The sequence below is a fragment of the Acanthaster planci genome, linkage group LG01 (genome assembly GCF_054643075.1).
Source record: "Acanthaster planci isolate LZ-2023a linkage group LG01, COTS_SCS, whole genome shotgun sequence".
Lineage (NCBI taxonomy): Eukaryota > Metazoa > Echinodermata > Asteroidea > Valvatida > Acanthasteridae > Acanthaster > Acanthaster planci.
The window spans coordinates 7,540,331-7,567,470 of record NC_141777.1 but is presented as its reverse complement, the minus strand read 5'-3'; the positions used below and the strand labels follow the sequence as shown (position 1 = coordinate 7,567,470).

The following is a 27,140-nucleotide window of genomic DNA, read 5'->3' as shown; positions in this document are numbered from 1 at the left end:
TTCCATTTAAACATGATGGCATTTTCCCCCTTTTGGGACGATTTAATATTTATATCGTGACATAAAGTTACATACTGGTTTTTATAAACCCAAACAAAAGAAAAGAGAACTCATAACGCGCATTATACATGTATCTTACACTAGACAATTTCAATAATATTGGTGTTAGAAAACGAGTGTTTTGAAAACAGCAAAATCGTCACTACTAGTCCGCATCCATGATGACCTCCATCCCACATTCTCCTATTGATGTCTTACAGAAAATGTACAAAATATAATTTTACATACACAGAACTCACGTTTCAAATCCTTTTCAAACATTTCTATGACCGTTCACATTAACACCACGATGTTGAATCTTACTTGCACAAGCAAGCTCAATTATTTCAGGGCCATTTGATTTAGGAATCCGACGACGAAGCCGAAAGGAAAATTCCAAGCAGTGCTGATCTCTTATGAGAGACTTTTTCCCAAGCAAAGTTGAAGGGTGTGGAACTGTCTTCACTCGAACCCCGAAGCAGTAGAAGACAGTTACATCGGTCCTTGCTCCATGGTTAGGCTGGATGTTAAAAGGCAGTGTGGTATATACATATTATGTGTCCAACTCCCTACCCTGAGCTCAGCGTCAGGTAAAACTTTAATCTCAGCATCCAGAGCAAGGGTCCATATTTTTACCTCTGTATTCTACCCATTCTGCCGGGCCAACCAGTTATGCTGGATCCCACGCTCAGTTATGCGTTATAAAAGCCTTTGTATATAGCAATTAAAGAGAAAGACATGTTCAACAGAAACTTCTGGAGTTCATCAAAACAACCAATATTGAAACTGTCACTTGGATCCTCTATTACCTGTTCCGAGCAATATTTTTAAAAAGAAATCAAAACAACTACATATATATCTTCAAGGATGAGAACCTAAACTCACCCTCCCCGGCATGCAAAGCCTATAAAAGGGTTCATTTGAATTTTTTTTAGTTCCTCTAAAAAAACAGTCAGAAAATGAAAGACCTTAAAAACTGTGTAAATACTTCATGCCTACAATTCTTCTGCAATTACGTTGCCTTGTAAAGTTTAAAACAAAAGCAAGGGGTGAGTTTACCGTATTGACTTTTAACATGTTAGACTGACAATTTCAGCAGGTCTTTCCTTCATCCGGTGTAACTGTGCATTGATGTGCTATTTACTATGTATCCAATCAGTAACTTTGATCCGTGGGATGGTGATAAATGCAGCACAGTGAATAGTTTCCATGTGGTGAAAAAATCCAAACAGAAAAAGGAGTGATTCTTGATGCAGTTAACCCATTGTTAGAGGGAATGAGTCGACCGATCACAATGTGGGAAAAGTTCTAAAACAGCGATCACTAATGGCTGTAAATCGCTGGATCTTTTCCATACTTTCATAAGAAACGTCTCCTTGTCAACAAAATGGAAGCTGTTATCACTGAAATATTTCCCTGGACATAGATCGTTTGTGAGATAGAAGTACGGGGAACAATGTATTGAGAATCACTCTTATAATTCATTATTTAAGGGTTGGTGACACAGATGTACAATTTGTGATACAGGGTCCTGACATACACGAGAAAAAAATGAATCAAACAGCCTAATAGGCATCTCCAAAGAATTCCTGAAATTCAGGAATCACGAACATCACAAGGGGGGGGGGCATCATGTTACTCTGCCATAGATCTTGCATCCAATGATTAAACTGTCTTTGTTTATACTTAATGGTTGAATTTCTGGGCACAAATTATATTCAATAATGCACTCAGGCCTTGGCGTACACTGGCACAGCCATTTTGCGTCCAACCTTCTCTTGCTACAGCACAAACCGTGGCCAATAAGCCATTTGCGAGTTAAGAGGTATAGTAGCAGTGTCTTTAGTCTGGGGAATTCAAATTGTTACGTTTCTATGCAATCAGATAACACAGTGTGCCAGATTTTATTCAAATTTAACTCGCAAGTGGCTTATTTTATGGCGCTCTCTGACAGTTAGCAGAGAAATTGTGCTTTATGCTCGCGAGTCTGTTTGCTATAAAGCAGTGCCATAAAATTGGGCTCTGATGATGCCTAGAGCTCCCAGTTGTGTAGATGAAGCCCCCTTCTGGTTGCATGTACAATGCCCACACGCCATCAAACTATCACCTAATCCCTATGTACACCCTATTTACAATCAGTTACAAACTCACTCTTCATTTTAAGCCACAGAAAGTGACAGTCGAAGGAATCAATCATTCTAAACGCAGCAGATGTTGAAGATAAACCTCCAATATATCTGTCCTTTCAGAGTATGCAGCAAAACCTGATCAAAGGCTGATGGGCTGGTTACAAAAATGACAGCGAACTGATTTTGAAGAAAGTGTGAAAATCAGAATACAACATGGATACTAAGGGGAAAAAAAGACATTTTACTTTCACATTCTCTTGCAGTACTGTACAGCCTTAATATTGAGGGACAGTGTGCCTTGTGTAGTTATGGCACCTTTGCAAATTCAAGTTTGACACCAGACTGCTCTTTAACTAAACTGACAGATCTGCAAGCAAGCCATCATTAAGTGCTGAATGTTCACACGTGTCTATGCACCCCTACTTATGTTATTAGTGTGGGCATTCCTTTGGTATTGTGCAGTTAAGAAAACTTGGTGAAAATATTCATATTTCTTGAACTGGGAACATGATTTTCAACTGGAATTTTGTAAAAGGTTCCCTTGACTGTTCCTCTTTCTTTTACAACATATGACTTTAACCCCCAAATGCCCCTGAACTTTTTCAGAGAAGGGGAATGTCCTGTGGACATGAGTAAGTCCACAGAATGTCTTCCTTTCCTGTGGACATCTTTTGTTTACAAGTCCACACAAGGTATGCAAGGTAAGCGCACTATTAAAGTAACACAATTTTACTCGCTCATTACTGGTAGGTTAACTGGTGAGAACAATGAGGGCAGCTTAAATACTACGTGTACTGTAACATCATCGGTGCTGAAAACTTCTAGATTCACCAAACTAGCTTGGTCCACAGAAGAGTTTAATAATACCACTTCCTCCTAAAAAAACTCAGCAGTTTAATCCGCCAAGGGTATCTCAGAATAACGTCACAGGGAAGTTCTTGGTTTACAATGTTTGAATGGGAGAAAGTAAGGGGAGCGGTCGAGCGAAGGATAGTGGAGGGATGGATTAAGTTCGCAAAGTCTGTATCCAAATACAAACTTTATAATTCTTTCGACTGGCAAAAACTCTTCTCACAAACATGCTCCAGGATTTTCTCGAGCCCGGATACACCTAAATTGGGGCAGAGGAAAGGAGTGACGTGTGTGTGTGTATCCTTGTTTGCTTAAAGGGTTACGGCGTTTGTGCTTACAAAGATGCAAAAATAACAAAGCAAGGCTTAAGTTCTTGTCACTGTTTTTCTTCTGCAGGCATGCAGATCAAGAAGTCACACTGAATTTTTTCCCCATGAATTCAAGGGTAAAGGTTTTTAAAAATCTCTTTAGCGGTCGTCCCGCGTGTAGTAAACCTTATAATACAGGGATTTAGCCCGGAACAGTGAGTAGGAGTTGTCAAACTTGAGCAGGTAGACCCCACGGCCTGGATACCTGTGGCTCCCACAGAATTTCTTCTGGTGGCTGTCGCGGCGATAGATGGGAATGATCTCATCGATCGGTGGGCCACTCTCTTTGGTGCCACGCTCCGGGTCTGTCTTGCCATCTAAGACAGGTTTGGAGACACAAGAATTGTCAGTAGTAAGAGCAGGAGACACAATCTGTAAACCTTCATAACGGTTCCAATATCAATTCGGATCTTGTAAAGCTTCTTATCAATATTTATTCAGAAACCTTCCTCTTATGGGGCTGATCACTCACTATTATTGATATTGTGAAGGTGGTGCCAAAAGGGTGGTGATATGAACAATTAGCCAGAGTATATCCAAACGTTTGACCTCAAACAAAGCCAACATTCTTTGGACAATCTCACAGCCTAGGCAGGGGGGTGGGGAAGAGCAGAGTCTGCTCCCGAGAATCTTAGCTGTCCCTTGCCCAAGTCCCTTGAAACTTACTATGTACATAAGGATATCCATCATGACTACACCTGTCAATAGTGAGTTCAGTCCAAAAGAGGATTGTCTTATTGTGGCTATTTATAGTTCAAACCCTTACATATGTCTGCTGTTTCTGAAATGTGACTTAATGTTAGTCAATTAATGTTTTGAAACTTGTTGTGCATGTAAAGATATCCACCATGAGTACACCTGTCAGGTTCCACTCCAATCCAAAGGATTTTCTTGTCATAGCCATTTACAGTGTTGCTGGAGTGATGGATTTTATAATTTATTTTAGTACCCCCTCCTCAGTTCTGGATAAAGTACACTGGGAGCAACCGTACCGATGAGATTGCTTACAACTCCAAAAGTTGAAAGTATGCATGTAGAGTACTTGATATCAGAAGGGAGATACGGGGGAACTCAAAGAGGACACGTACCCTCGTCTTCATCCAATTCGTCCTCCTCGCTGGAATCGCTGACGTGCACGCTGATGGCGTTGCTGGGGGCCACCGTCCACTCAAAGTACAGGCCGAAGCCGATGTCACAGTAGTCTGTGGCAAACTCCCAGAAGATGCAGTTGCCTTCCTCATGGGTGGGGACACGGACTGTGACTGTCTCGCCGTGCCCCACCCGGATCATGCCCTCCGAGTCCTTGGCCAGCTTCTCCTTGAACTCTTGGGAGTCATCTGTAGTCCAGCAGTTGGGCTTGGCAATCTCAGGCAATGAGTCTGCATTGGATAGCATTTAGCATGCATGGATAGATGATTTCACAAGTTGGAAGGCGTATCTATTGATATTTTTCATGACATACAACAATTTGTGGGCTTTCAAATATGCATTTTTAGGGAGACTGCAGCCAAGTGGTTAGGGTTCATGACTCATGATAAAGGCGTCAGAGGTCTAAATCCAACTATTAGCCACAGGTTATGGCCTTGGGCAAGCCACTTTACCGATTGATAGTCGGGGATAACCTGCGATGGACTGGCATCACATCCCCGAAGAACATATTTAGTCTCAGTCACTTGATGCCAGGGAGATAAGAGATGAGCAGTGACCTGTTGCAGTAAACTAGCTGGGACAGTCTCTAATGCTTGGAACTGAATGAAATCCGAATACAGTTTTTCTTTTATCTTGGCATGATCGTAACAGCCACGTGAGGGGGCTTCGAATTTCCAGTTAAAGGTCTTTACTGATTTGGTTGCACATATATGCCTGTACTTACGTCGGTCTGGTAACTCATCTTCCCCTCTGTTGACATCCCCATTGGGTGCCTGGGCCTGGTTGGACAGCTGCAAATTAGTCAGGCCCTGCTCAAGATCGCCTGTCGTTGAGGCATTTGATACCTCGCCACTGCTTCCTATGGCCAGGAAAAACAATACAGATGGAGGAGCTATTCAGAGTGAAGTACAGCAACAAAAAGTGCTGCACTGGTTTAAGCTTCACCGTTCCGCAGGATCACTTACACGTGTATTTCACTGTTTTTCAAAATAATAAACATTTCTTTTTTTGAAAAAGAAAAATCTAATCCTGAATCATTTACGAAAGCAGATGGATATTTCAGTAATTAGAGCTCTCACTACAATTTGAAATTCAAAATCTCTGAATGGGAGACAAAGAATGCTGTTCCTAGGAAGCCGACGAAGGTACCCAGGAAAACTGCATGTCTACACACCATGAAAAATACAAATTCACATTCTATCACGGGGTCCAAGGTCAGATGAAGAGAATGCAACTATTTCTCTCTAAGTCCAAAGTAAGCACCTGTGGCAATCAAGATGGATGCCTATTAGCTGCAGGCATGAATGACAGAGGGCGCTTTGTGACCTGGCAACACTGGCCTGTTGAACTGACGTCATGCAGGCGTGCACTTGTTTGCGCACGTAGGGTATAGAGTACGCATGACTCATGTCTTATGGATGATTACAAATCACACAGTCTGCACTGCTACACATTGGCCAGTCGTACGTGGCACCAATGACATTCAAGTGTTGACCCTATCTTGTTTGGCTACCGCTGAGAGGATGCATGCACACTAAACTCACACACTGTACATGTATATACCACAAACACAAATATGTAAGGACTGCAAGTCATGAGCACGAATCCATGGAATGGGAGGGTGTCCATAACCACATTTAGTGCACTTTGAACATGTAGGCAATTATTTATGATCATCTCCAATCTACACGAGCCAAATTTAGCACACAGAAGAATTTATTTTTTTGGGAGGGGGGAACATTTCATAGATTTACAACTGGAACACCTGCACTTGTGAGTAATTTCCTAGACCAAGAGCTGAACTTCAGCAAAGCTTCTATTTTAATCAGACACTGCATAAATCCTGAAATGCCGTTGTGGTTTTGAGCAAATCTGTGGCACATGGTTGCGCTCTAGGAGAGGTCATGCTGAAGGGCCCCTGCATTGAGTATTTGAAGAGCAAGACCAAGTCTTACTGACCTGTGACTAGGCTATCCCCCTGCTGTTCCATCCTCCTGTGTTGCTGCTCTAACTGCTGCAGGTACTGCTGGTAGTAGTGTTCCTGCAATTGCTGTAGCAACACTTGTTGCTGTTGGTGAGAAAGAAAGCAAGCGTAGCACACCTGTCAACACTGGAAACTCAGAAACGAAATGCAAAGTGTGTGCACTACAAGCACCTTGCCGTCTAACTTATTTTGAGCAGGCATTTAATGTACATGTACAACCTGCATGTAAATAGGGTAACATTTATGGTGATATTCTTGGTTGCTAGACAGGTCTTCACGGTACAAACCTGACATCTGACCCCAAACATCTCTAAGAGCATATGAAGAATTTGCAACGGAATGTAAAGCAAAGAGCACCTTGGAGTGAAAATAACAAATGTGAGATGGGAACTCGGTGCGAATAGTTGTGAAGTGTCTCCGCTTACAGCAATGTTCTAGATGGTTTTGCTGCTGACCATGGAATTAACGGTCAATAGGTATGCTCATGACCGACCTGTTATGGATTATTAGGATATCGCTGTTCTGCCACGGGCTGTTGGAGTTAATGGTCAATAGGTATGTTAGTGACTGACCTGTTGTGGATTATTAGGATATTGCTGTTCTGCCACGGGCTGTAGCTGGGGTAGTAACTGCTTATATATTGCCTCTTTAAACTGTAACCTGTTACAGACAAGAATGAGAAAATACAGAGGATAAAAGTACATGTAACTGAATAAAGTTGCTACGATGTACGTCATTTGTGCTTTCATGAATAAATCTCCCAAGTCACTGTATAGGAAACTCGTAGCCTGTTAACCACTGATGCTCTCCAATGTCCTGACTGATAGTTAGAATGAGTCACTTCAGACCTATTTTGAGGTATTTTGGGGGAAAGTCATTATCCTACATGTACATATCTCATTCACTTCGCAAGAATTCTTTTTACGTCATTAATTCCAAGACTTTCTTGGATATTTCTCTCTTTTTTTATAAGCTTCCAGGGTAACTTAAAAAAATTCCAGAGTTCTCACGGACAGGTAGTCCGATTGATGAGTTGTCGGGTTTGACCTCACATTCCTGGATTCCAGGGCGGTGCTCAGGCTATAACCGGCAAGATATACAATGGAGGGGTACCCCCTCTTCCCAGTCTAAACCCTAAGACACTCTAGACTACTGTTACCTGATATATCCCCTAGATGTCTGAAAAGAATTCCTGCGATTCACGTAAGACAAGGACCACCACTAAGGGGGGAGGGGGTTTTTCTCCGTCCGGTATCTTGCTTCAAATGGCTCAGGCCCCTTGAGCTTGGATTGCTCCTGGGTAAATCACAGCCTACCTCTCCTGCTCTTGTCTCTGGAACTCCTCCTCTGCTCTTCTCCTCTCTTCCTCTTCAAGTCGTTGTCTCTCTCTCTCTTCCTCTTCCTGTCTTCTTCTTTTTTCTTCTTCTTCTTTCCTGCCCATCAGAGAGAAAAAAGGGTTATAAACACCGCCACTCTATGAGGCCCAAACAACTTGTCACCAATTTCAACACAGCAATATTAGGCATGGCCAAGTCAAAAATTACAATACGTCCTTTCTGTCCAATTCATCTTGCACACTCCTTTAGTGAAAATGGTGACTTACTTTGAGTCATTTTTGTGACCAAGTCAAGTTAAAATCACTGTGTACCAAGTCAAATCCCAAGCCATTTTTTCCCCCAAAAAATTAAGTTATAAGTGATCTTTCCCAAGCCATTTTTTCAGCCTTTCCAATGTAACAATCGACATGACACTTGAACACTTCTATCGCAATTCATTTCTGAAGCAACCTAAATGTATGATGTTTTACACAACAGGTCTGACTTGTCAACCCAATTTTTCCCATCATATTATGCGAACATTTCTAAAGGTAAAATATCAGTGTAATCATAGAAGGCAGTTTCAAAATGGGGAATGAAAAGTCAATTTTTGGGGGGGCACTTATTTCTACAAAAGTTTGTGAGGTAAAAATTCAAGTTGAGTCTCGATTAAACAAAATTGTGCCTTGGTTCCGACTGGAGTCCAAGTTAGCAATCTAAGTTAACAAGTCTGCTTTGAGTACACAACTTCATCACAGCGCAAACTTCAAGATCCCATCATTACTTACTTCATCAACAAACTCTGATGAGTTAGAGTTCGCTCTGGCTGCAACATTTCTACACGACTTGGAATTCAAACCCATTCTCCCAAAACATGCAGCCTTAACATTTCAAGTCCTCAACCTTTCCAGAACTTCAGTGTTGCCACTTTACTTTACCCAACAGAGTCTTATTCGACACAAAAATGGCACTGCCTGACAAATTCAGGGTGCCTATATATGCATAATTATACCATCCAAGTATCGAACATCCAAAGAGGGTATAGTTGTCCAAGGAACCCCCCAGATGCAGCATACGGTTACCTTCTTCTTTCTTGCTCTTCTTTCTCCCTCCTGTGGGCTTCAATGTATGGTTTCAGTTGTGTACAGGTTTCATTCAGATGTAGACAGAACTCTAGCATGGCAGTCTCTTTGGTCATATCACCAAGTTCCTGCCATTTTCTCCTGGGAGGAAAAAGGAAAACAAGGAAATCAGTAACATTATTCAGCGCTACATGCATTCAGAATTTGACATGCAGGTCTTAGTTTGGCTCATTACTGTTAATGACCTATGGGGCCTCATGCACGAACAAGCAAGGGGAGATTTCTCACCAAGCAACAATCTCCGTTGGGACAAAACAGCATTGGTACGTGACTGTTTGGTACTAATTACATGTATTTCACAAACCTGCAGTACATTTGTACTGCTGGCATATAAAGTGCTGGAATGGATGCATGATGTGAAGAAATGCTGACCAATACATACATGTACATGTAAATTCTAACTCTTTCAGGAGCTTAACTGATCAAATGACCATAAATGTGATCTCACCATCTTCAACATTAAAGCTTAGTAAATAATTCCCTTTCTCCAGAGCAGTGTGAAAAATTACATAAAAATTGCACGTTGGCATAAATAATACAGAATTACAAAACCTCATAAAGCAGTCTGGTAGTACGTGTTTAAACCCTTTGAAAACTCAATAATTTTGAACATGTGATGGTAGGACTAGAAAAAAACAACACGAAACCGACAGTGCATACATGTACATGTAGCATTTCACTTTCAGTAAGAGCCAAATAAATATATCCTTGCTTTGCCAAGGCACCATTAAAAAACCTTCAGGTGTTTAGAGATAAGAACTGATCTAATAAACTGATCAAAGCACAGATGAGCATGTATTTACATATATATGTGAAATGTATACAAAATTGATATCAGTGAAGACTGAGTATAGTACATGTATGCTAACCCTAACCTTCAATTCCAAATTAAATATTAAACTTGAAATAAAAATGAAACTAAATTATTAGTCCTGGAGAACTGGGGACTGTAAGACCAAAGACTGCTACAGTACATGTACATGGAAGTTTAAACTAATGCATGTTACATGGAGCTGCTGACTTCACAAGGTTGAAGACAATGTTTTTGTTTCACTGGCTTTTTCTTTGAAAGTGCTGCACAGATAAACAAATTTATACAAGGTTTTAACAGGCGAAAATGAAGCAGAACAAAACAGCAACGTACATGTACCTGTAACTCGTTTTGGTGGGGCATCTTTTACAATAATTCCCTATTTAACAAATGGAAGAGTCAGCTTGATTGGAGAGATGCTTGGGGGAAAAATGGCTTTGAGAGAAAATTTAGCAGAGTGAGTATTTTTAGCAGATTTTTAGTAGAATTCTGGAAATTTTCGGATTCTGGCAGAAAAATTTATTAGATAATGTATGATGTTTTGAAGAATTGTTTTGTCTTCAAACAAATTATCAGTTTTGTTGTAATGTATCAACTGAAGTTTCCAAACCCATGCAAGATGGGACAGGCAGGTTTGTCTATGTTGAGGTTTTCTAGTGCCCAGACATCACAATACAGGGTTATTAACCAAAACATTCCCACTAGTGCTAGGCCCAGTTATTAATACCCATCTGTATTTCTTCTTGTGATCAGGCATTCTGTTTAACATGTGCAAGTGATTTAAAGCATTCATAATGTACACGTATTTCCTTTAATTTTAGGTGGTTTGAGAGATTTTTTGGTCAGATTTAGCAGAATTATAGAGTGCATCTAGCAGAACTCCACCATTTTCATCAAGCCAACCTGAGTGTGATAACCCAAGAGAGGTTGACAAAATGGCCATGTGGCATGTCCACATGTTATGTGCAGGTGTCCATGTCGGAGCAATTAGGGAAGACATAAAACTCTGTATGCAGGTAGATACACAATTGCACACAATTCAAAGGTTATTTCATATTTTCTAAGGTTGCACTTTACACAAATTTATGCATATTGGGGGTTCATTATGAAATGCATGTACATGTACATAGAAAAGTTCACAAGAAACTGAACTGAACCACCATACAAGAAATAGACTAGTGTAAAAAAAAAAAGGATCAGCAAGACGCAAATGTGCACAGTGCAAGCCATTTGAGTTGAAAGAAAACCCCAAACCATAGTGAAAATGATAAAACAAAATGGCTACAATGCAGAGCAGGCATTCCACTCACCTCCTGTCGTTGCCTACGACATCAAGATAGCCAACTGGGGGTGAATTTGTGGGATCGTACTTGCCACAAGTGATCTGCTTCACGTAGGCGATCAGCTGGACTTTGTCCCTGTAAGACAGGTGAAATGCTTTTCCCTCCTTGTCTGCAAACAAAGGAGAAAGGAGAGGAAATGGAAAAACCAACCAACCGGACTCACTGCATAAATACATGAAGGTAAATCTCAGGGGTCTTCCTATGCATACAGTACAAATTTCCTGGTTCTCATTAACTACGGCAGAAATCTGTTGCCCACCCTGCGACTAACTGTAGCATTACATTAAAGTTAATGGCTTGCTGAGGAAAGGTTAACCAGAGGGATACAGGAATAGAAAGCAGTTCTCTTTTGAACTGAATTTCACTGGGATGGCATTCATGGTAGGCCAACATCTTGCAGACTTCTCCATGACAACATGGAGTCAATAAAAAGCACATTTACATGCACCAAGCTGTAGGCATCTGTGCTAGTCTTATTTATGATGAAGTTGAGAGAGATGTTTTAAATGTCTTGCAAGGTTACAGAAAAAAAGCATCAGCGATAGGAATGAGGGAAAAGTATACAGCATCCTCAGTTTGAGTCCAAACAAAGATGAAAATCAAGTAAATTTGTGTACACTGTAATCAAATGCCAACATGATACATGTAAATATTAACATGCCCACCTATGCACTAAACTGTTCATCCATTGTACAGTGTACATTTCCCTGTAAATGTATACAAATTGAGTACACATTTGAAAACAGCAGGAAAACCTGCAACACGGTAAGGAAACAGAGGTCAGATTAATGTACATTACACATATAGAACATGATGTGGTCAACATCTGCCCACATGTGCCAGTATTTGCAATAAAGTTTGCTCATCTGTGCAAGCATGTATCCGTTTGTACTTTTCAAATGCTCATTATTGATTTCTGGACTAAATAAACTGGCTTTTTAAATGTACATGTACATGTGAATCAGGGCCTACATGTACATGTACACGCAACTTTGGAACATTTGGCAAATGTACATGTACATGTACTATACATGTACATGTACTGTATTTTGATTAAGGGACAAGAGACCTGTCCCCAGGCATGTAAATGTCATTTTAAATAGCATATATGTAACTTGAAACATTATAATAAGTCTATTCAATCGAAATTCATACAACTTGAGTGGATACCGACAAGCAAAGTCATTTAAGACTGTTTTTTCTCAAGGCGCTATTTCAAATGTTTTACCATGCCTGTACCGGTACTTCTGCATGTACCGGTACAGGGTACAATGTACATGCATGCCCTGCCACCTACACGGTATTCTGTTTCAAAAGCCAACATATTATTATAATGCCCTTCTAACCTCATTTCTCTGTGTTTAACAGACAGGAAGCGTGTTGTGTTTGTTCAGCCATGCAAGTGTATTTTTACTACAGATGTGAAGCCATATTGAGTTACTGAAAACATACAAATATATCTAATATGGTCATTAACAATGTATGTTTAAACTCTCTTTTCTAGTGACAATCTGTCCACTGCATGTGGTCTCCTGGGAAACCATCTTCACATAATTTTTTAACATTTCACATAAAAAGGTTGAAAAAAATTAACCTCTTTACATCTGTGAATTTTTAATTAAAATGCAAATATCATGCACGGAACTTTACATTAATACATCATAAGAGATGAGTGGAACAACTTATACTGGTTAACTTCAAACAACTGCACAGATTCTTCCTTGACAACTACATTGTAAATGTCCAGAGAATGTCCTCATGGACTGTTTATACAAATCATACGAGTGGTGAAGGAGAAGTGTTATTCTTCATTACAAACTGTACAAATCACACCTACATGTATGTGTACATATTGCATTTACATACATCTACATATCCTATGACAGGAAAATAAGGAAAGAGACTAATGAAATCTCTTTCATTCTTAACTCCCTCATGAATATGTATCCTGTATAATAAATATGCAAACAAGCGACAGCCACATCAAAATGAGGTGGGTTGTACAACTAAAATATAAACAGTACATGTCTCTAAACACTGTTTATGACTTCACCAGCGATCACGACATGTACCTAAAAAAGAAATATCCAATTATCCTGTCTTGCTGAGAGAATGTGCACACATCCAATTGCATCTACTGTCGTTGTTCCCCCACACTTTGACTGCAAACGAATAAATTTGATTCCTTGCTGCATACAATTGAGGCCACACCCCAGAGTCGCTGACATAACAGCTGCTGTTGATGCAAATTAAATAATCCTTGAGGCATTACCCATTTCGATCTTTTTTTACAAGGCAAGACAAGTGACAATTTTATCCTTGATGAGATTGGAGCCCAAAATCTGCTCTCTCTCCCCCTTCCCCCCCTGATTTCACCCGTAGGAAGTCAAACTGGACGATGATGCCTCAAGACAAAGTAAAGTTCAGCTTCTGAGAAAACATCTAAATGTACATGTACAATGGCTATAAAATTACATGCGTGTGAAACAAAATGTCTGAACCTTAAACAACATACATGAATAAAATCTATAAGCAATTTTGGCCAGTTCTAAGTATATTTAATAGGATTTTTAATGCTGTTCCTACGATATAAAAAAATCCACAAGTACATGTAAATGACAGTGAAAAAAAAATTAAATTGGAGGATTCATTACTGCTAGCGGCAAAGACATACCTGCAAGAAAATTGAGTCATATCAGCTATATCTTGCTGCATACATGTACATCATACATGTGAATGTTAAATATATGCAATGTACATGTACATGTACCTGTGCAAATACCGTACCATAGAGTATTCAGCAGCTGAAATAAGGAACTCTAACAGATGAAACAAACACACTTGAATAACTGATATTTCAAAGAAGGACACAAATGAAATTGATACATTATGAATATTTTAAAGTCTTACCATCATGGGCTTCATGTTGACATGTTCATGTAATAAATACAGTCCACAGTACATGTCTGTACATGTACATGCATGCTATGCCATGTGTGTACACATGGTACATGAATCAACTATATGGTAGTGGTATTGTTGGGCTGTACGTGTAAAGCTTGACATGCTTGATGTACGTACCATGTAAAAATATTCATCCCTCAAGGCGCAAGTAATCAAACGCAATATGTGATGCTATTAAGTAATCATATCATTGATGATTCTTGTGCAATATTACTGTAGCAGTAATCTTCATTGTGAGAACATGGTGAGAAAGAATCTACATGTACATGCATGGACTGCACAAAATTTCACAAAATATACTAAATTATGAAATGAAATTGAAGCCAAACAAGACAATGGCAAATATGCTATCAGTAAAAAAAAAACGACTTACCAGTGAGTAATTCTAAAAGAATTCCAGTTCCAATGATGTGCGCTGAAGATTAGAGCTAGACAGTTTATGCAATGCGTACAACCCTATGTACTGCTGTGGTTCTCTTGCTTCACCATGAAGATGAATATGATAAAGCTTGCACTGCATACATACTGTACATGTACACTGTGCCAGTGAAAATGACAATATCAAGCTGGGATATTCCATTGTCATTGAGGGGTGGCCCACTGGCAGGAAGCCCCATGGAAAAGTGAAAGTGACTTCATCAACTGCTAGGGGTATGTTCACCAACTCGAACAAATCTATAAATCCAAATCATTCCAGCTTTCTACCCCCCTCGCAGTTTTCCAACAGGAAAATCACAGACACATTTTATTTCAACTGACTAACAGATTAAAAATACAAGGTGCAATTCCCAAGTAACACTATAAACCGACTAAGCACATGATTTGCACAACACACATTTTCTTTCCATTGAATAAATACCTGCCTTCTTATATTACGGTAATCTTTATAGTAATGGTATTCTGATAATAATATAGAATAGATTTCTTGCGTATCTATGCTGTCTCATGCATTTGAATAATGTGGAATTATACTGTGATTACAAGGAATTATTTTTGTAGCTTCTAATATCCAATTTACTTACAAGCATCTAGACGTATCCCTAGCTCAACAAGTCCATATACAAGCGACGTAGATGGGCAGGCAGACTTGTCTAGTCCTGTTCATTTTTTGCACATCGCACACTCACTTTGCTGATAATGCATTCAAGAGACACAGCTGTGGTTTTCAAGTCAACAGCAAGCCAGACAGATGTTTATTCCCTTGCCATGTTCAAATATTAGACACCTGGAAGTATTTGGCTTCCAGTGCATCGATTTTATGGGTCTAGAGTAATACACAAAGCTAAAAATATCATCACTTTGAACCAACTGATGTGCAATTAGATATTCCACTTTCCACACAATTACAAAATACAACTAACAGTAAGTACAGTAAAAAAAAAAGTTCTACAGAGGGTTTGCATGGCTGCCATCTTGCAGGCCAGCGCTTTTGTTTTAAAAGGAAAATGCAAAAAAGAGGTTTCTCTGTGGTACAAAAGAACTGTCCTGCAGGATGGCTGCTACACAAAGCCTCTTTTATTTAAATCGTTAAAAATCAAACCTAAATTGAATTGAATACAAATTTCATTCACATTAACCAGTTAGTCCCTGAACCATCCAAACTACGGAATCAGTTTAAAGTGACACATTGTGATACAAATGCTCTAATGGGATAAAATGAATGCAGTAAAGCAGTTTCACAAACAAAGGGAACAGTTCAGTGTGATAGTACTTCGGACTTGCATGTAGATCTTTGCTTGTGATGATGAATGCACCAGTGAAAAGTCAGCTCTTGATCATGAACATACAATGTATATATGATGTGGTAATCTAACCAGTCTGCTGCACCTTTTCATTACTAAATTCCTAGTTATCTATGCACGCACACAAATGGCTTTGGTGGCAAGAAGTGTGTAAAGGTAGAGGGGTGTAGCTTTGATGATCATTTTCTCTCAAGTTTTCTGGCTTTGTTCAGTTTTTTCTTCAGAAAATACCATTAAATTGTTTTTTGCTATTAGCTTATAATCTTAACAAGAGTTTTAGTACTCTGTAAAAAGAACTTATAATCGTGACTTTTCCTGTGCACATGAGATCGTCGTTTCGAAGTATGGCCCTTTTCCATCAGAAGTAGTATAAATTACATTGTTAGTATTCTTGGGGCACACCTGTGCATAGCAAACGCGTACTGATGTTCAACGTACATGTACTGCACATACAAGTACACTGTACATACATGTACAGTGTAGCATACCATTGAACCTGGTCATAGCTTGGGGTAATACCAAAAGAAATGGTGTCCAGTTGTTGTGGCTACATGTATGTCAACTAATTTCTGTCTTTCTGAGGCATTTCAGGTCAGATCCTCTGAAGGAGTGAAGCTGGCAAATAAGTGGTGTTGGAAAAGACAGAGCATCTGCGTACATAATATTGGGGTGGATGGTACCTAGAAGGAATGAGTATCTTCATCATGAAAAGTACAAAAGGAGACCGGCTTAGGTACGGCAATCTTGTGCGCACAGGAAAAATAACAATTATAAAGTCTTGTTACACAGCACTAGAAATTCCACTTAGATTAGGAACAGCAAAATGATTTAATGGGATTTTCTGAAGAAAAAAAAATGAACAAAGCCAGAAAATCTGAGAGAAAATGATAAAGTCGCATCCCTGCACCTTTTCAATGGCCTGCTCACACTTCTTGCCACCAAGGCCATTTCTAAGCGTGCCTGCATTATTATGAATTTAGTAGTGAAAAGGACTATGCACAAGCACATGAATGTGGGTTGCCAGTTGAGTATACATGAATCCTCCTGTGTAAACTGTCTTATGAACAGGTGTAGAAGGATAAAAAACTTACAAGATGGATACAGATACCTTGTTACAGGACGACTGTAAATTTGAGACTGCTAAAAAAATCCAACAATGTGAAGCAAAGCAATGGTGCAATACGCTTTCCCTAGGCTTTGACCACGTTGACAAAGCTGAGATCAGACGCTAAGATAAATCCACCCTCACTGCACACCTCTGACTGTTGTTCAGAAACACAACATCTGTTCTGTGCAGGAAAGCGTGCTTCATATGTATAGCATAGTAGATACTGTTACTATGGTAACACATTACATACATGTATATGTACAAGCATGACAGCCAATGAGCAAATAAAGAATTACGTACAGAATACTTTAAAAAGTTCATTAGTTCTTCATGGCGTGTACAAGCATGTATTTTTACATGCATGCGACATCAAAGCCAACAGTTTCTGTACAATTTAAACAAATTTTCTTTAGTCCAATGCACAGATGAAGAGCACATTTAAACCATACAGTTTGTAAATCCCTACCAAATTCCAAAATGGTCCACAAACACAACCAGCAAAGGTGTTTAGAGGTGACACACAAAACAAATTTCCACCTGTAAAATTTTGCCATTATTTTTGCTTCTATATATCTTCACTGTTGCTGATTGTTACCACAAAAAGGTAACTTTGAGCAATATGTAAGAAGCTAAAGTTTATTCTTTAAGTTTCTTAAATATGAAAATGAAATTCAAATTTGATTGATAATTACCTGTAATGTATTAAATACTCTTTTCAGTTTACTTTAGAAACTTTTATAATCTAGAAAAAAACAATTCCAGTGTATATAACACTGAAATTGATTTTAGGAATACAAGGTAACGTTTGTCACATGGAGAGACATCACATTTGTCACATGGACAGATACAATGTATGTCACATGGACAGACATTTTTCGGTGTTTAAATTAGAGAATGAAAATAGAACTGTTCATCAGCCAAACTTGTTTTTTTTTCAGTTTTCACAATCATTTTTGTGAAAAAGACTATTAAACTTCAGCTTAAATGAACACTGTAAATTTCTATCAATGAGTAATGTTTGTTACATAGGCAGATGTAACATTTGTCACATATCATAACCTGGGGACAGACAGTCTTCTTGCTTTCTTTTCTAACATTTTGGATTGTTATTTCATTTAATTTGGTTTTGTAATAAATGTATATTGTACTCATAAGATAAGTCTTTTAAGATTTTTATATTTAGAGGGAAAAGTACCACAACTTAATGATTTACATAAACCATGTCTCTCGAAAAGGGATTAAGCCATGTTGTCTGTCCACACTTCGCCCACTACCTCAACTTTGTTCAAATAGGGGAGACGAAAGAAACGTATGACAGTTGTACAAAGATAAGTCATGAAACAAGTGGTGACCATTATTTCATTTGATAAAGAATTCATGGTTAATTTATGTCAAGTTGTGTGACTGTCAAGTTTACAATGTATGTACAGGTGTACATGTTACTATTAAAGGAAGAGTTCTATACATGTATACGGACATCAATAATTTCTCCCAACAATGTATATCATTCATCAGAAAGCAACAACACGCCCTAACGAGTAAAATTTAGGAGGGAAAGTATCAAACCATTTATGCAGAAAATACTTAGAATTTTTTGGACCAGTCTCATTATTTTTTTAACAAGGGGTGTTGGGTGATACATGGAACTCCTGCCCAAAAGCTGGCCTACTGAAACGGCAACAAATCTTGGGGAAATCATGCGGTCATGGTCCTTATGATTTCTTTCGACCGAAATGAATACAGACTACAGCTCTCCCAAACTGTTGTTCAAAATTCTACAAAACGCCAGATATAATTTAGAGAGCACCGGTGAGGTAGCAGGTGAAACTGCAGGGACAAAACCTACCTGTATTCAGAATCAAATAAACTGGGCTGTCTTGTAAATAATAGATGCCAAATTAGTGATGACAATGTATGGAATTCTTCCATTTGTTTTCATACTTCCAGAAAGTCACAAGATTAGGTAAAATAATACCCCCACCAGAAGTAATCAGCAACACTAAAATCTTTGAAAATAATGATCCAGTTGTGTATGGAGTTTTTAAATGCTTGGTGCAATCTGTCATTTCCAGATTTATTTGAGTAAAACCGGTGAAAACTGGGCAGAAAATAGGCCTACCCATGAAAACTTTGAGCCACCATACAGTGCCAAGAACATCTAACACAGAAAACTGGAACTTTCTTCCCCTGTACTACATGAAGATGTCTTCATGAAATTCTTTAAATTGAACGTTGTGCCAAGAATTCATATAACTCATAAAATCTTTCCCGAGAGGATCCTCACATTGCTCTAAATTTGCACCCACAACACACTGCAGAGGGCAGGACCACTTTCTAACTTGTGATTTGTAGCTTTGAGGGACTTCTTTTTTAAGGAAACAAAAGTCTGGAATAGACTAACCATTAAGCCCAGCACCATTGTTTTCTGTCCAATCACAGCCGTGATCTATGTTCGCCATGCGTGCACAAAGGTCTGACATCCATACACAAAAGTCCACCAGACCTGCCTGCACGTATGCATGATGCATACTGCTGGAACCTGTAAGGCTGTAGTGTGGCACTGGAGAAAAGTACATGCCAAGCGCCCACATGCACAATGGGCAGGGTTTACTGGATCGCTCTATTGCTGTAGGTCTGAACTCCACCTACATGTATTGAATATGGATTTGCATGAAGTTTTACATTAATTTCAGAACTTCCAAGAATCCAAATTCCAAAACCACCCAAATGCATGTTTAGTTGCTAAGCTGGTATAACAGCAAATCCATATCAGGCAGCCATGGTACTCAGCACTGTGAACTGGTTAAATATGGTTCAGTATTGCCCAATATCTGAATATTAACCCTCCTAAGTCCTATGCAAATATGCATATCAGTCAAAATCAGCTAAATGACATATGATATTCCAATAGTATGTACATGTTCTGTACAGGGAGAAGTGGAAGGAAGTTTTGACTGTCTGAGACTTATTACAGCAAAAGGAGGGTTAATAAATTCCACCATTTGTCCATTTCCCCTGTCTGGTATCTTCATTAAAGCCAAGTCAATTTAGGGAAAGAGTTCCATATACAGACAACACTTGATCTTGATGTCCCTGTGCACAAACGTACCTGTATGAGACATGTCTGAGAAAAAACGAGTGTTTTCTACAATTGTAAGTAGGCCTAATGCTACGGAACTTTCTCAGCCAAATTTGCTTTTTAGGATATATCTTATCACTCTCTGAAGGTTGTGATAACATTTTGAGGAAAGAGTAGTGTTGTCCGTTGGAACTCTTTCCTAGTCAGGCCAATTGAGCTTCAGCAACAGGCATGACAGGCCTACTACATCGTCAGAGGAAAAGTTGAAATTAGAGGAAAGATTTTACTTTATTGCAGCCTACCAAAATGCCAGAAGGGTACTTCCAGAATTGTAAGGCTGCTTTAAACTGGATGTAAGGGGTGGGCAATGGTGGGGTACAGGCTACAGCCACGAGAAACATGAGTATTAACAACTCCCGACTTAGCATCATGTGTATCACAAATACTGCATGAGTGATTTTGTACAATGGTAGAAAGGCATCGTGGGAAGGAAAAAGGAAAAAAATTGAACCTTTTGCCTTCCCACAATGCTTTTCTACCATTATACAAAAATCACTCATGCAGTATTTAAGATAAGGCTTATGCCAAGCTTAAGCATAATGCTAGTATAGGCCCAGGCCTAATTAAAATCTTTCCAATCAGGTCTTTACTGTCACGGTTCTTCCACAAAATTCGTTGGTGATTATGTTACGCCCCAACTATAGTTGGGCCTGTCCCAACTGTAGTTGGGCCCGTCCCAACTAGAGTGCTACAGTTGGGCCGGCCCAACTACAGCAGAGAGGTCCTGTGTGCACGATGTGCCCAGCATGTGCCAAAGTCATATTGTTTACAAATGTCATGTCATTGGTCATAGGGCTAGATGAACAGATGAAGTGCCACATTTGTCACATTGACACATTGTGTCAAGCGTGAGACACATTGACTTGGACATTTTTCACAGACACTGGTTAACAATAGGTGGGCCAGCCCAACTGCAGCACTACAGTTGTCCCAGCTATAGTTGGGACTGATGCTACAGTTGGGGCGTAACAATTATAAAGCATTATAGAACTCGATGGAATACGGACATATACTCTTTCCCAATTTTAAAAAACTTTCCTCTGTGTCGGAATTGACAACTCTTTCCCTCTGACATTTAAATTGAGGGGCTCAATTCTTCATGGCCCGGCTCGTTTGCCTAGCAAGTAGCAGCAGCATGCCTACCTTTGAAAAAAGTTAAGGAAAGTTTGTACAGTTCTGGCAATGAGAAACCCCACTGAGATTCAACATCTAGTCCATCTTTTGCCACTGGAGTCGCCTCTGTGGAATTTGGAAGATCTTCACCAACGGTTGGAGTCATGCCGTCAGGAGAAACCAAGAAATCTGCCATGTCGGCCGCTACGGGAGAACGTAAAATCGGCCACGTATTCGTGCACACGCGTAGCGTATCGGATGTCCAAACTCCTGACCCGTATAGTTTTAATTTTATGAAGGAGTGCATTGCGAACCAGACTAGAATTAAGCGCATCCGCCTTTGTAGAGCGCCATCTAGAGGATCTCGGCTGAAAAAAGTTAGCAGACGACTTGCGCGCGAAGATGCAAGGAGTTTATGGAGCCAATGGGAATGTTTTCTGACTCCATTCACCCACTGGAGGCCTTCCTCTGTGCTTCATCCTAGCATGCCTACTAAGGAATAGTTGAGCATTTTGGTGTTATTCGGAAGGATTTGGAGAAAGGGATCTTGGGGAAAACGTTCACTAGACCCATATACTCCTTCGTCGACGAGGGTACATTGTGTATCGATGAAGGACTATAGTGTAGGGCCCTGGTTACGGGTCTAGTTCAAGAAGTTTACGAACGTCACTCATCCGCTGTTTAAGCACATTGAAGTTCTCGCATGAGCATGCAACACATGACTAGAATCTAGATGTTAACTTATCCGTTCCTCAGTGCCAATTTTACCAAAACCCACCGTACAATTCTCAGTCTGTCTTAGATGAGCTTGTCAGGCGTCATGACAGTAATGAGGATAAAAGTTGAGGGAAATTAATGTAAAAAAGGTTTTCTTTAAAAAAGAGAGGTTTTTATTTCTCAATGAAATTTACGGCTTTGGTTTATTTAACACTCGCACAATTTTGTTCAGCACAGATGACAGAGAGTTCTTTACAAAAATAAACTAATCTTGAAATGTGCATAAATTATACTTTATATGACCATTCAAGTCAAGTAAAATAATTTGTTACATATCAAGTCCATATCAATTGTACTGACTAACTTGTTAAAGTCTCCCCTTTATCTCACTCCTGTCTTATTTAAAACCTTGTATAAAGGTTTTAAAAGTGACAGACCAAATGTGAATAAGAGTATTGGTCCCTATTTTATTTACTGTGTTTAAGTGATTAAAGTTACATCTTTTAAATAGTTTTCCTACAAGTAAAAATGACACAGTCACAAAGGTGAAAATTTTTTTCTTATGATCAAAAACAAATGCTTGTAAATAAAAACAAATTGAAGTTCTCAACATAATTAGACCTGTCTCTGAGAACAATAAATAAAATAAATAGGTAAATGAATCAATAACTTGAGCGTGTGGTTTTAAATGAGGGGTGTGGCCTACAAATGGGAGGGAGGGGGTCAGGAAGGGAGGGACAACAGAGTACTGGTAGGGAGTAAAGAAGCTCAGAAAATGGTTATTAGGTCTGACATTCAGTTCCAAATTACTCTAAACATTTCCTGATGGTATTGCAAGTATATAATCTGATTTAACTAGTAATTACAAAAAATCCTTGTACATGTACTGCATTGCAACTTGCTTCAAATTCATGAAACATGTATTTGATGAAAACTGTGAAAGCAAATTTTTGTCATACCAAAGATTTACAGACAAATAATCTTTCTCTATTGATATGAAATATGTAAATGCAAGCAGAGGTCTCGTAACATGATGAAATTATCAAACGAATTCATGCATATTCTCAATACTTCTAACATAATTCCATTGAAACCAATTTCATTCAGTGCACAATACAGTAACACAAACAGAAGTCCTCAAGGTCAGGACTCGGGAGGCTTGCATGGCAGCAACGTAGGTATCTTTGGATAAATACCCAGAATTTGTTATACTATGTAAAAAAGGTACAAAAATACTCCTTACACCACTTGTTAGCACACACAATCATGTTGCCGATTTAACTTCCTATTTCAAACTGTTAACCTAGAAATAGCTATAGCACTACATGTTGAGAATGGTCTAACCAACTTCCCTCCTAAAGTAGCTTTAATTCAACAGTTGGGTGAGAAATAGAAGGCTGGGGGAGAAATTATTCTGCAGGGCCACAGAGCTTTAAACAGGAATTCACAATCAACCAGAATGCCAAGACATTTGTTTTCGGGGGTGCAAGTTAATTTAAAGATTTTGCACCAGCACACACGGGAGCTGCTGACCATACATGTAGGTGCATTCGAGTAGCTTTTAAGGGTTGACTCGGGCTCAACCTTGTCCCAACAGTCTTGCTTTTTGGATTAACAACCATTGTCAGGTCAGGGTTGCCCGTTGAAGCTACTCGAGTGCACCCCATGTAGCGTTATTGAGCACTTTGACCATTAGGAATGGAGGGATTAATGAGAGTGAAAAGCAGCCAATGAAAACCCAGATTCTCTGAGACGGCAGCCCGTCTCCGTATTTACAAGGCCTTGTTTGAATCACTTGGCTCAGGCTGATGCTAACACCTCCACCCAAGGAAGTCATTGGCTGCAGGCCAGGGCCACTTTCCATAACAATGTGTGCCTTGTGCCAGTTCAAATCACTTGATTTTTGTCTGAAGTCGGGTTTTAAGGCTAAAAATGGGAATGCTTGATCCCAGGCCAATCCTGTACAAACTTTTCAAGGTTTTGCAACATTTTAATAAACATCTTTTTAAATACTTCCTTGCATCTGGCCAAGGCTTCCCCCTTTGGATTTAGGTTCTCACCCTGCTCTTATCCTACTAAGTTAGGGTGCACTTCACTCACTGTAGATGCCGGTGATTCTCACTGGATCTGCACAAGAACAATACAAGCCCCTCCAAAACTACTGTGCGTGAGTGAAATGCACCCCTTTATCATTCATAGAGGCCCCGACTCTAAACCCCCTCCACTTGACCACCGGCGTCTACCTCTTGGTGCCATTCTTGGCCAGCTCTTCCTTCTTGACCTCCTTGAGGTACTTGACATACGTCAGGCTGTCGGCCTTGGGGCCGGTGATGCTCTTCCGCTCCAGGTACATGCCCATGGTCTCCCGGTGAGGCAGGGAGATACTGCGATTCCAGTAGGGCTCCTCAATATCTAGTAGGTCTCTCACACTCTTGGAGATATGCTAAGGGTGGAGTAAATACAGGATAAAGCTCAATCAAGTCAAATACTTTAACCTTCCATTGGAATGAATATTTTGAATATTCATCAATACCACACTACCACGAAGGGAGAAACAAAATAAACATTTGTTTAGTACAAAATGTAAGAAAAAAGTCAATTTGAAAGAAAAGGGTTGTTTTGGCCTTACTTTTGGGCAAATGTATTCAGCTGCCTTGAGGTTTACTAGTCACATATCCTTTCTGAATTCAATTTTATATTAAATCTCTATTTTGTTGATTTTCACCACAGCATAATGTGATGATGTAAGCAAATATTTGAATATGCGGTTATCAATTGAATATCCAATATTTGAATTATCGGCCAAGCCCTAGATAAGCTGCAGAAAACTTAGGGTACCTTATCATACGAAAAGTTTTAAAACACAGCTTTATTCCTCTTTCTCACAGGGGCAGGGCAAGAAAGGAGAATATTTTGAATGAACTGAAATGTACCTTGATGTGCTCAAAATCTGTAATGCCAAGCGAAGGAAGATGAGATGCGTCAACTAAAATGAGCTTACGACCATCCATTGCATTCGCTGTGAAGCACTCCTAACAATGGGAAGAAGAGACATTTACAATTAAAACAAGAAAAGACTTTTTGGGGGTAATGGCAAAATATACCCCTTCAACTGCAGGAGTGATAACATTTGATTTGACTAGCCTATAGCTAGTATACACGGTTCATATATTATCGTGGAAACTCTATTATCATGGTATCGGAAATTTTGAATTTTGCATTGCCAATGAGTTCCCAATTGGCAATATTCACCCAGGCAATCAATAAATTATGGCCTGAGGATAAGTTTTATTAAAACAGTAAGTAATTCTGCACGTTTCTGTAAGTTTTGATAATTTTTAGTAAAAGACAGACTTTTTCTGAAATTTGAAAATTTTTCTTCACCGTCTGTTATTACCTACCATCTGTCTCTTCTACAGTTTTTCTATCACCGCCCTGCCCTTGGATATCCGTAGCTGGGTTCCCATTTTGTCCCCTCCAAAATAGTAAAAAATGTCAAAACACACATTTTAAACACAAAAGTGTCCAGTTTGTTTCAGAGTCAAAATAAGGGCTTCTGCGTTAAAAAGCCTTCTTGTGTGCGTAAAGTGTACCCCCAATCTCCATTACAATGGACTTATATCAATCGTACTTTTACCCTCTGGGGCAATTAATAGCGAATAATTACGTTCGCATTAATGTAGTGGGATACCGCTTGGGGTCTGTCTCCAATATTATTTGGGACAGGAATAATAAATATTTACATGTAGGTATCGCAAATTTCATTTTCTTGGTGTACTCATTATTTTATCATTGTCTGAAACAATCGTTGAAAGTATCTGCTTTGTGAGTTCTACCCCCCGAGAGTTATAACCATATCATTGGACTTGAACTATTTAATTCAAAAATTAATGTCAAAAATTCTAAACATCCACTGAAAAAAATCTTCAAGTTGTGTAAGAAGAGCAAAAAAACTGAGACATTAATGCCAACGTAGCCAAATTATTCACTATTAATTGCTCTGGAGGGTAAAAGTACGATAGATACAAGTCTACTGTAATGAAGATTGGGGGCGCATTTTACGCTTGCAAAAATTTATCAGCGCAGCGCCCTTATTTTGATTAAAAAAAAATGGGCAGTTTCGTGGTTAAAAATGTGCCTTTAGGCACCTTTTGGCCATTTCGGAATTGACATAATTATGGGAACCCAGCAACGGATATCCAAGAGCAGGGTGGTGTTAGATATTGGGGCCTAGGTCTAACTGTTAAAGAGATAGACGATAGGGAAGCCAAATGACAGACACAGGTGAAGGATAATTGGAGTAATTGCAGAATACCCTGCCACGCGAAAACACCCTCTAAAAATCCAGTCAACTGGAGGTTGTTCGACTTTGGGTTATCCTTATTGTGTCAAGGTATGCGTTGTGTACAACAATGCAGTCATTCTTGAGAACGAAGCACTGCAACGCAAAGTGAATGGGGAAGGCGGAAGAATTTTCCCAAGTCCAATGTGGGTCCCAGGAAGCGGCTACGCAGATACGGGGATACGAAGTGGGCCATGGGCCTTATGGATGGAAGCGTATCCGCAGCTACGAGGTGGGCAAGGGGAGTGGCGGGGTATTCTGCAATTGTGCCAAAAAATTTACAAATTTCGGCAAAATTACACCGGCCTCTTTCTTAAAAATTATCAACCCTACAGAAACATGCAGAGTTGTTCACTCTGTTTCAATAAAACCTACCCTCAGGCCATAATTTTATTGATTGCATGGGCGAATATTGCCGATTGGGATCTCACTGACATTGGCAAAGCAAAATTCCAAATTTCTGAAACCGCGAGAGTTACCGCGAGAACATATGCATGTAGGCCTAAGCCTCGTTGATTTATCATCGGGAATATCTTGTAAAATCGATAATAAAACGAACCCTATATTGAGGATAACCAAGATCTGCCATCCAGTCTGCGACTTGCTGACTAGACCATCTCAAACAAGCCGGCTCCATCGCTTCCGACCGCACCATCGTCGCTGTCTCCGCCATCTTGTTGTCTGTTGCTATGCCCTGCATGCTAGCTAGATAGTGCTTGCGCCTAGCTACCTATCACAACAACATGACCAACGTACAAAGTTGACAAAAAGCGAAACCTACAGTGCGCCCTCCTTTGAACTACATGTGCATTAGGGCAGGTTTTTTTTGGGGGGGGGGGTAAAACTGTTGATCCAGTGTATGATGGGCAACTAGTCCCAGTA

At 39.5% G+C, this 27,140-nt stretch overlaps 2 protein-coding genes across 2 annotated transcripts; both read right to left on the bottom strand.

Moving 5' to 3' along the window:
• Nucleotides 1-21,459, bottom strand: acbd3 (acyl-CoA binding domain containing 3). Its single transcript, XM_087139575.1, has 9 exons — nt 21,230-21,459; nt 11,101-11,242; nt 8,920-9,060; nt 7,838-7,954; nt 7,094-7,181; nt 6,497-6,605; nt 5,262-5,396; nt 4,477-4,767; nt 1-3,705 (listed from the first exon to the last, which is right to left on the bottom strand). The coding sequence occupies exons 1-9, from the start codon at nt 21,393-21,395 to the stop codon at nt 3,488-3,490; spliced, it is 1,407 nt and encodes a 468-aa protein (XP_086995701.1). The 5' UTR covers nt 21,396-21,459; the 3' UTR covers nt 1-3,487.
• A 641-nt stretch (nt 21,460-22,100) lies between these two features.
• LOC110979290 (sterile alpha motif domain-containing protein 15-like) lies at nt 22,101-26,976 on the bottom strand. The gene is made up of 3 exons (XM_022234958.2): nt 26,818-26,976; nt 24,850-24,948; nt 22,101-24,359 (listed from the first exon to the last, which is right to left on the bottom strand). Exons 1-3 carry the CDS (start codon nt 26,956-26,958, stop codon nt 24,156-24,158), a joined length of 444 nt encoding a protein of 147 aa, XP_022090650.2. The 5' UTR covers nt 26,959-26,976; the 3' UTR covers nt 22,101-24,155.
• Between the last annotated feature and the right edge of the window lie 164 nt (nt 26,977-27,140).

What these genes read in the sequence shown, in the direction of transcription:
- acbd3 (XM_087139575.1), bottom strand. Translation starts at nt 21,395, where the DNA reads ATGGCAGATTTCTTGGTTTCTCCTGACGGCATGACTCCAACCGTTGGT. An exon ending in GTCGTAGGCAACGACAGGAG is followed by an intron (nt 9,061 to 11,100) that starts GTGAGTGGAATG and finishes TTTTCCTCCCAG; the next exon opens with GAGAAAATGGCAGGAACTTG. An exon ending in CAGAGACAAGAGCAGGAGAG is followed by an intron (nt 7,182 to 7,837) that starts GTAGGCTGTGAT and finishes TGTCTGTAACAG; the next exon opens with GTTACAGTTTAAAGAGGCAA.
- LOC110979290 (XM_022234958.2), bottom strand. Translation starts at nt 26,958, where the DNA reads ATGCAGGGCATAGCAACAGACAACAAGATGGCGGAGACAGCGACGATG. An exon ending in TTGGTTATCCTCAATATAGG is followed by an intron (nt 24,949 to 26,817) that starts GTTCGTTTTATT and finishes TCCCATTGTTAG; the next exon opens with GAGTGCTTCACAGCGAATGC. An exon ending in CAGATTTTGAGCACATCAAG is followed by an intron (nt 24,360 to 24,849) that starts GTACATTTCAGT and finishes CTCCACCCTTAG; the next exon opens with CATATCTCCAAGAGTGTGAG.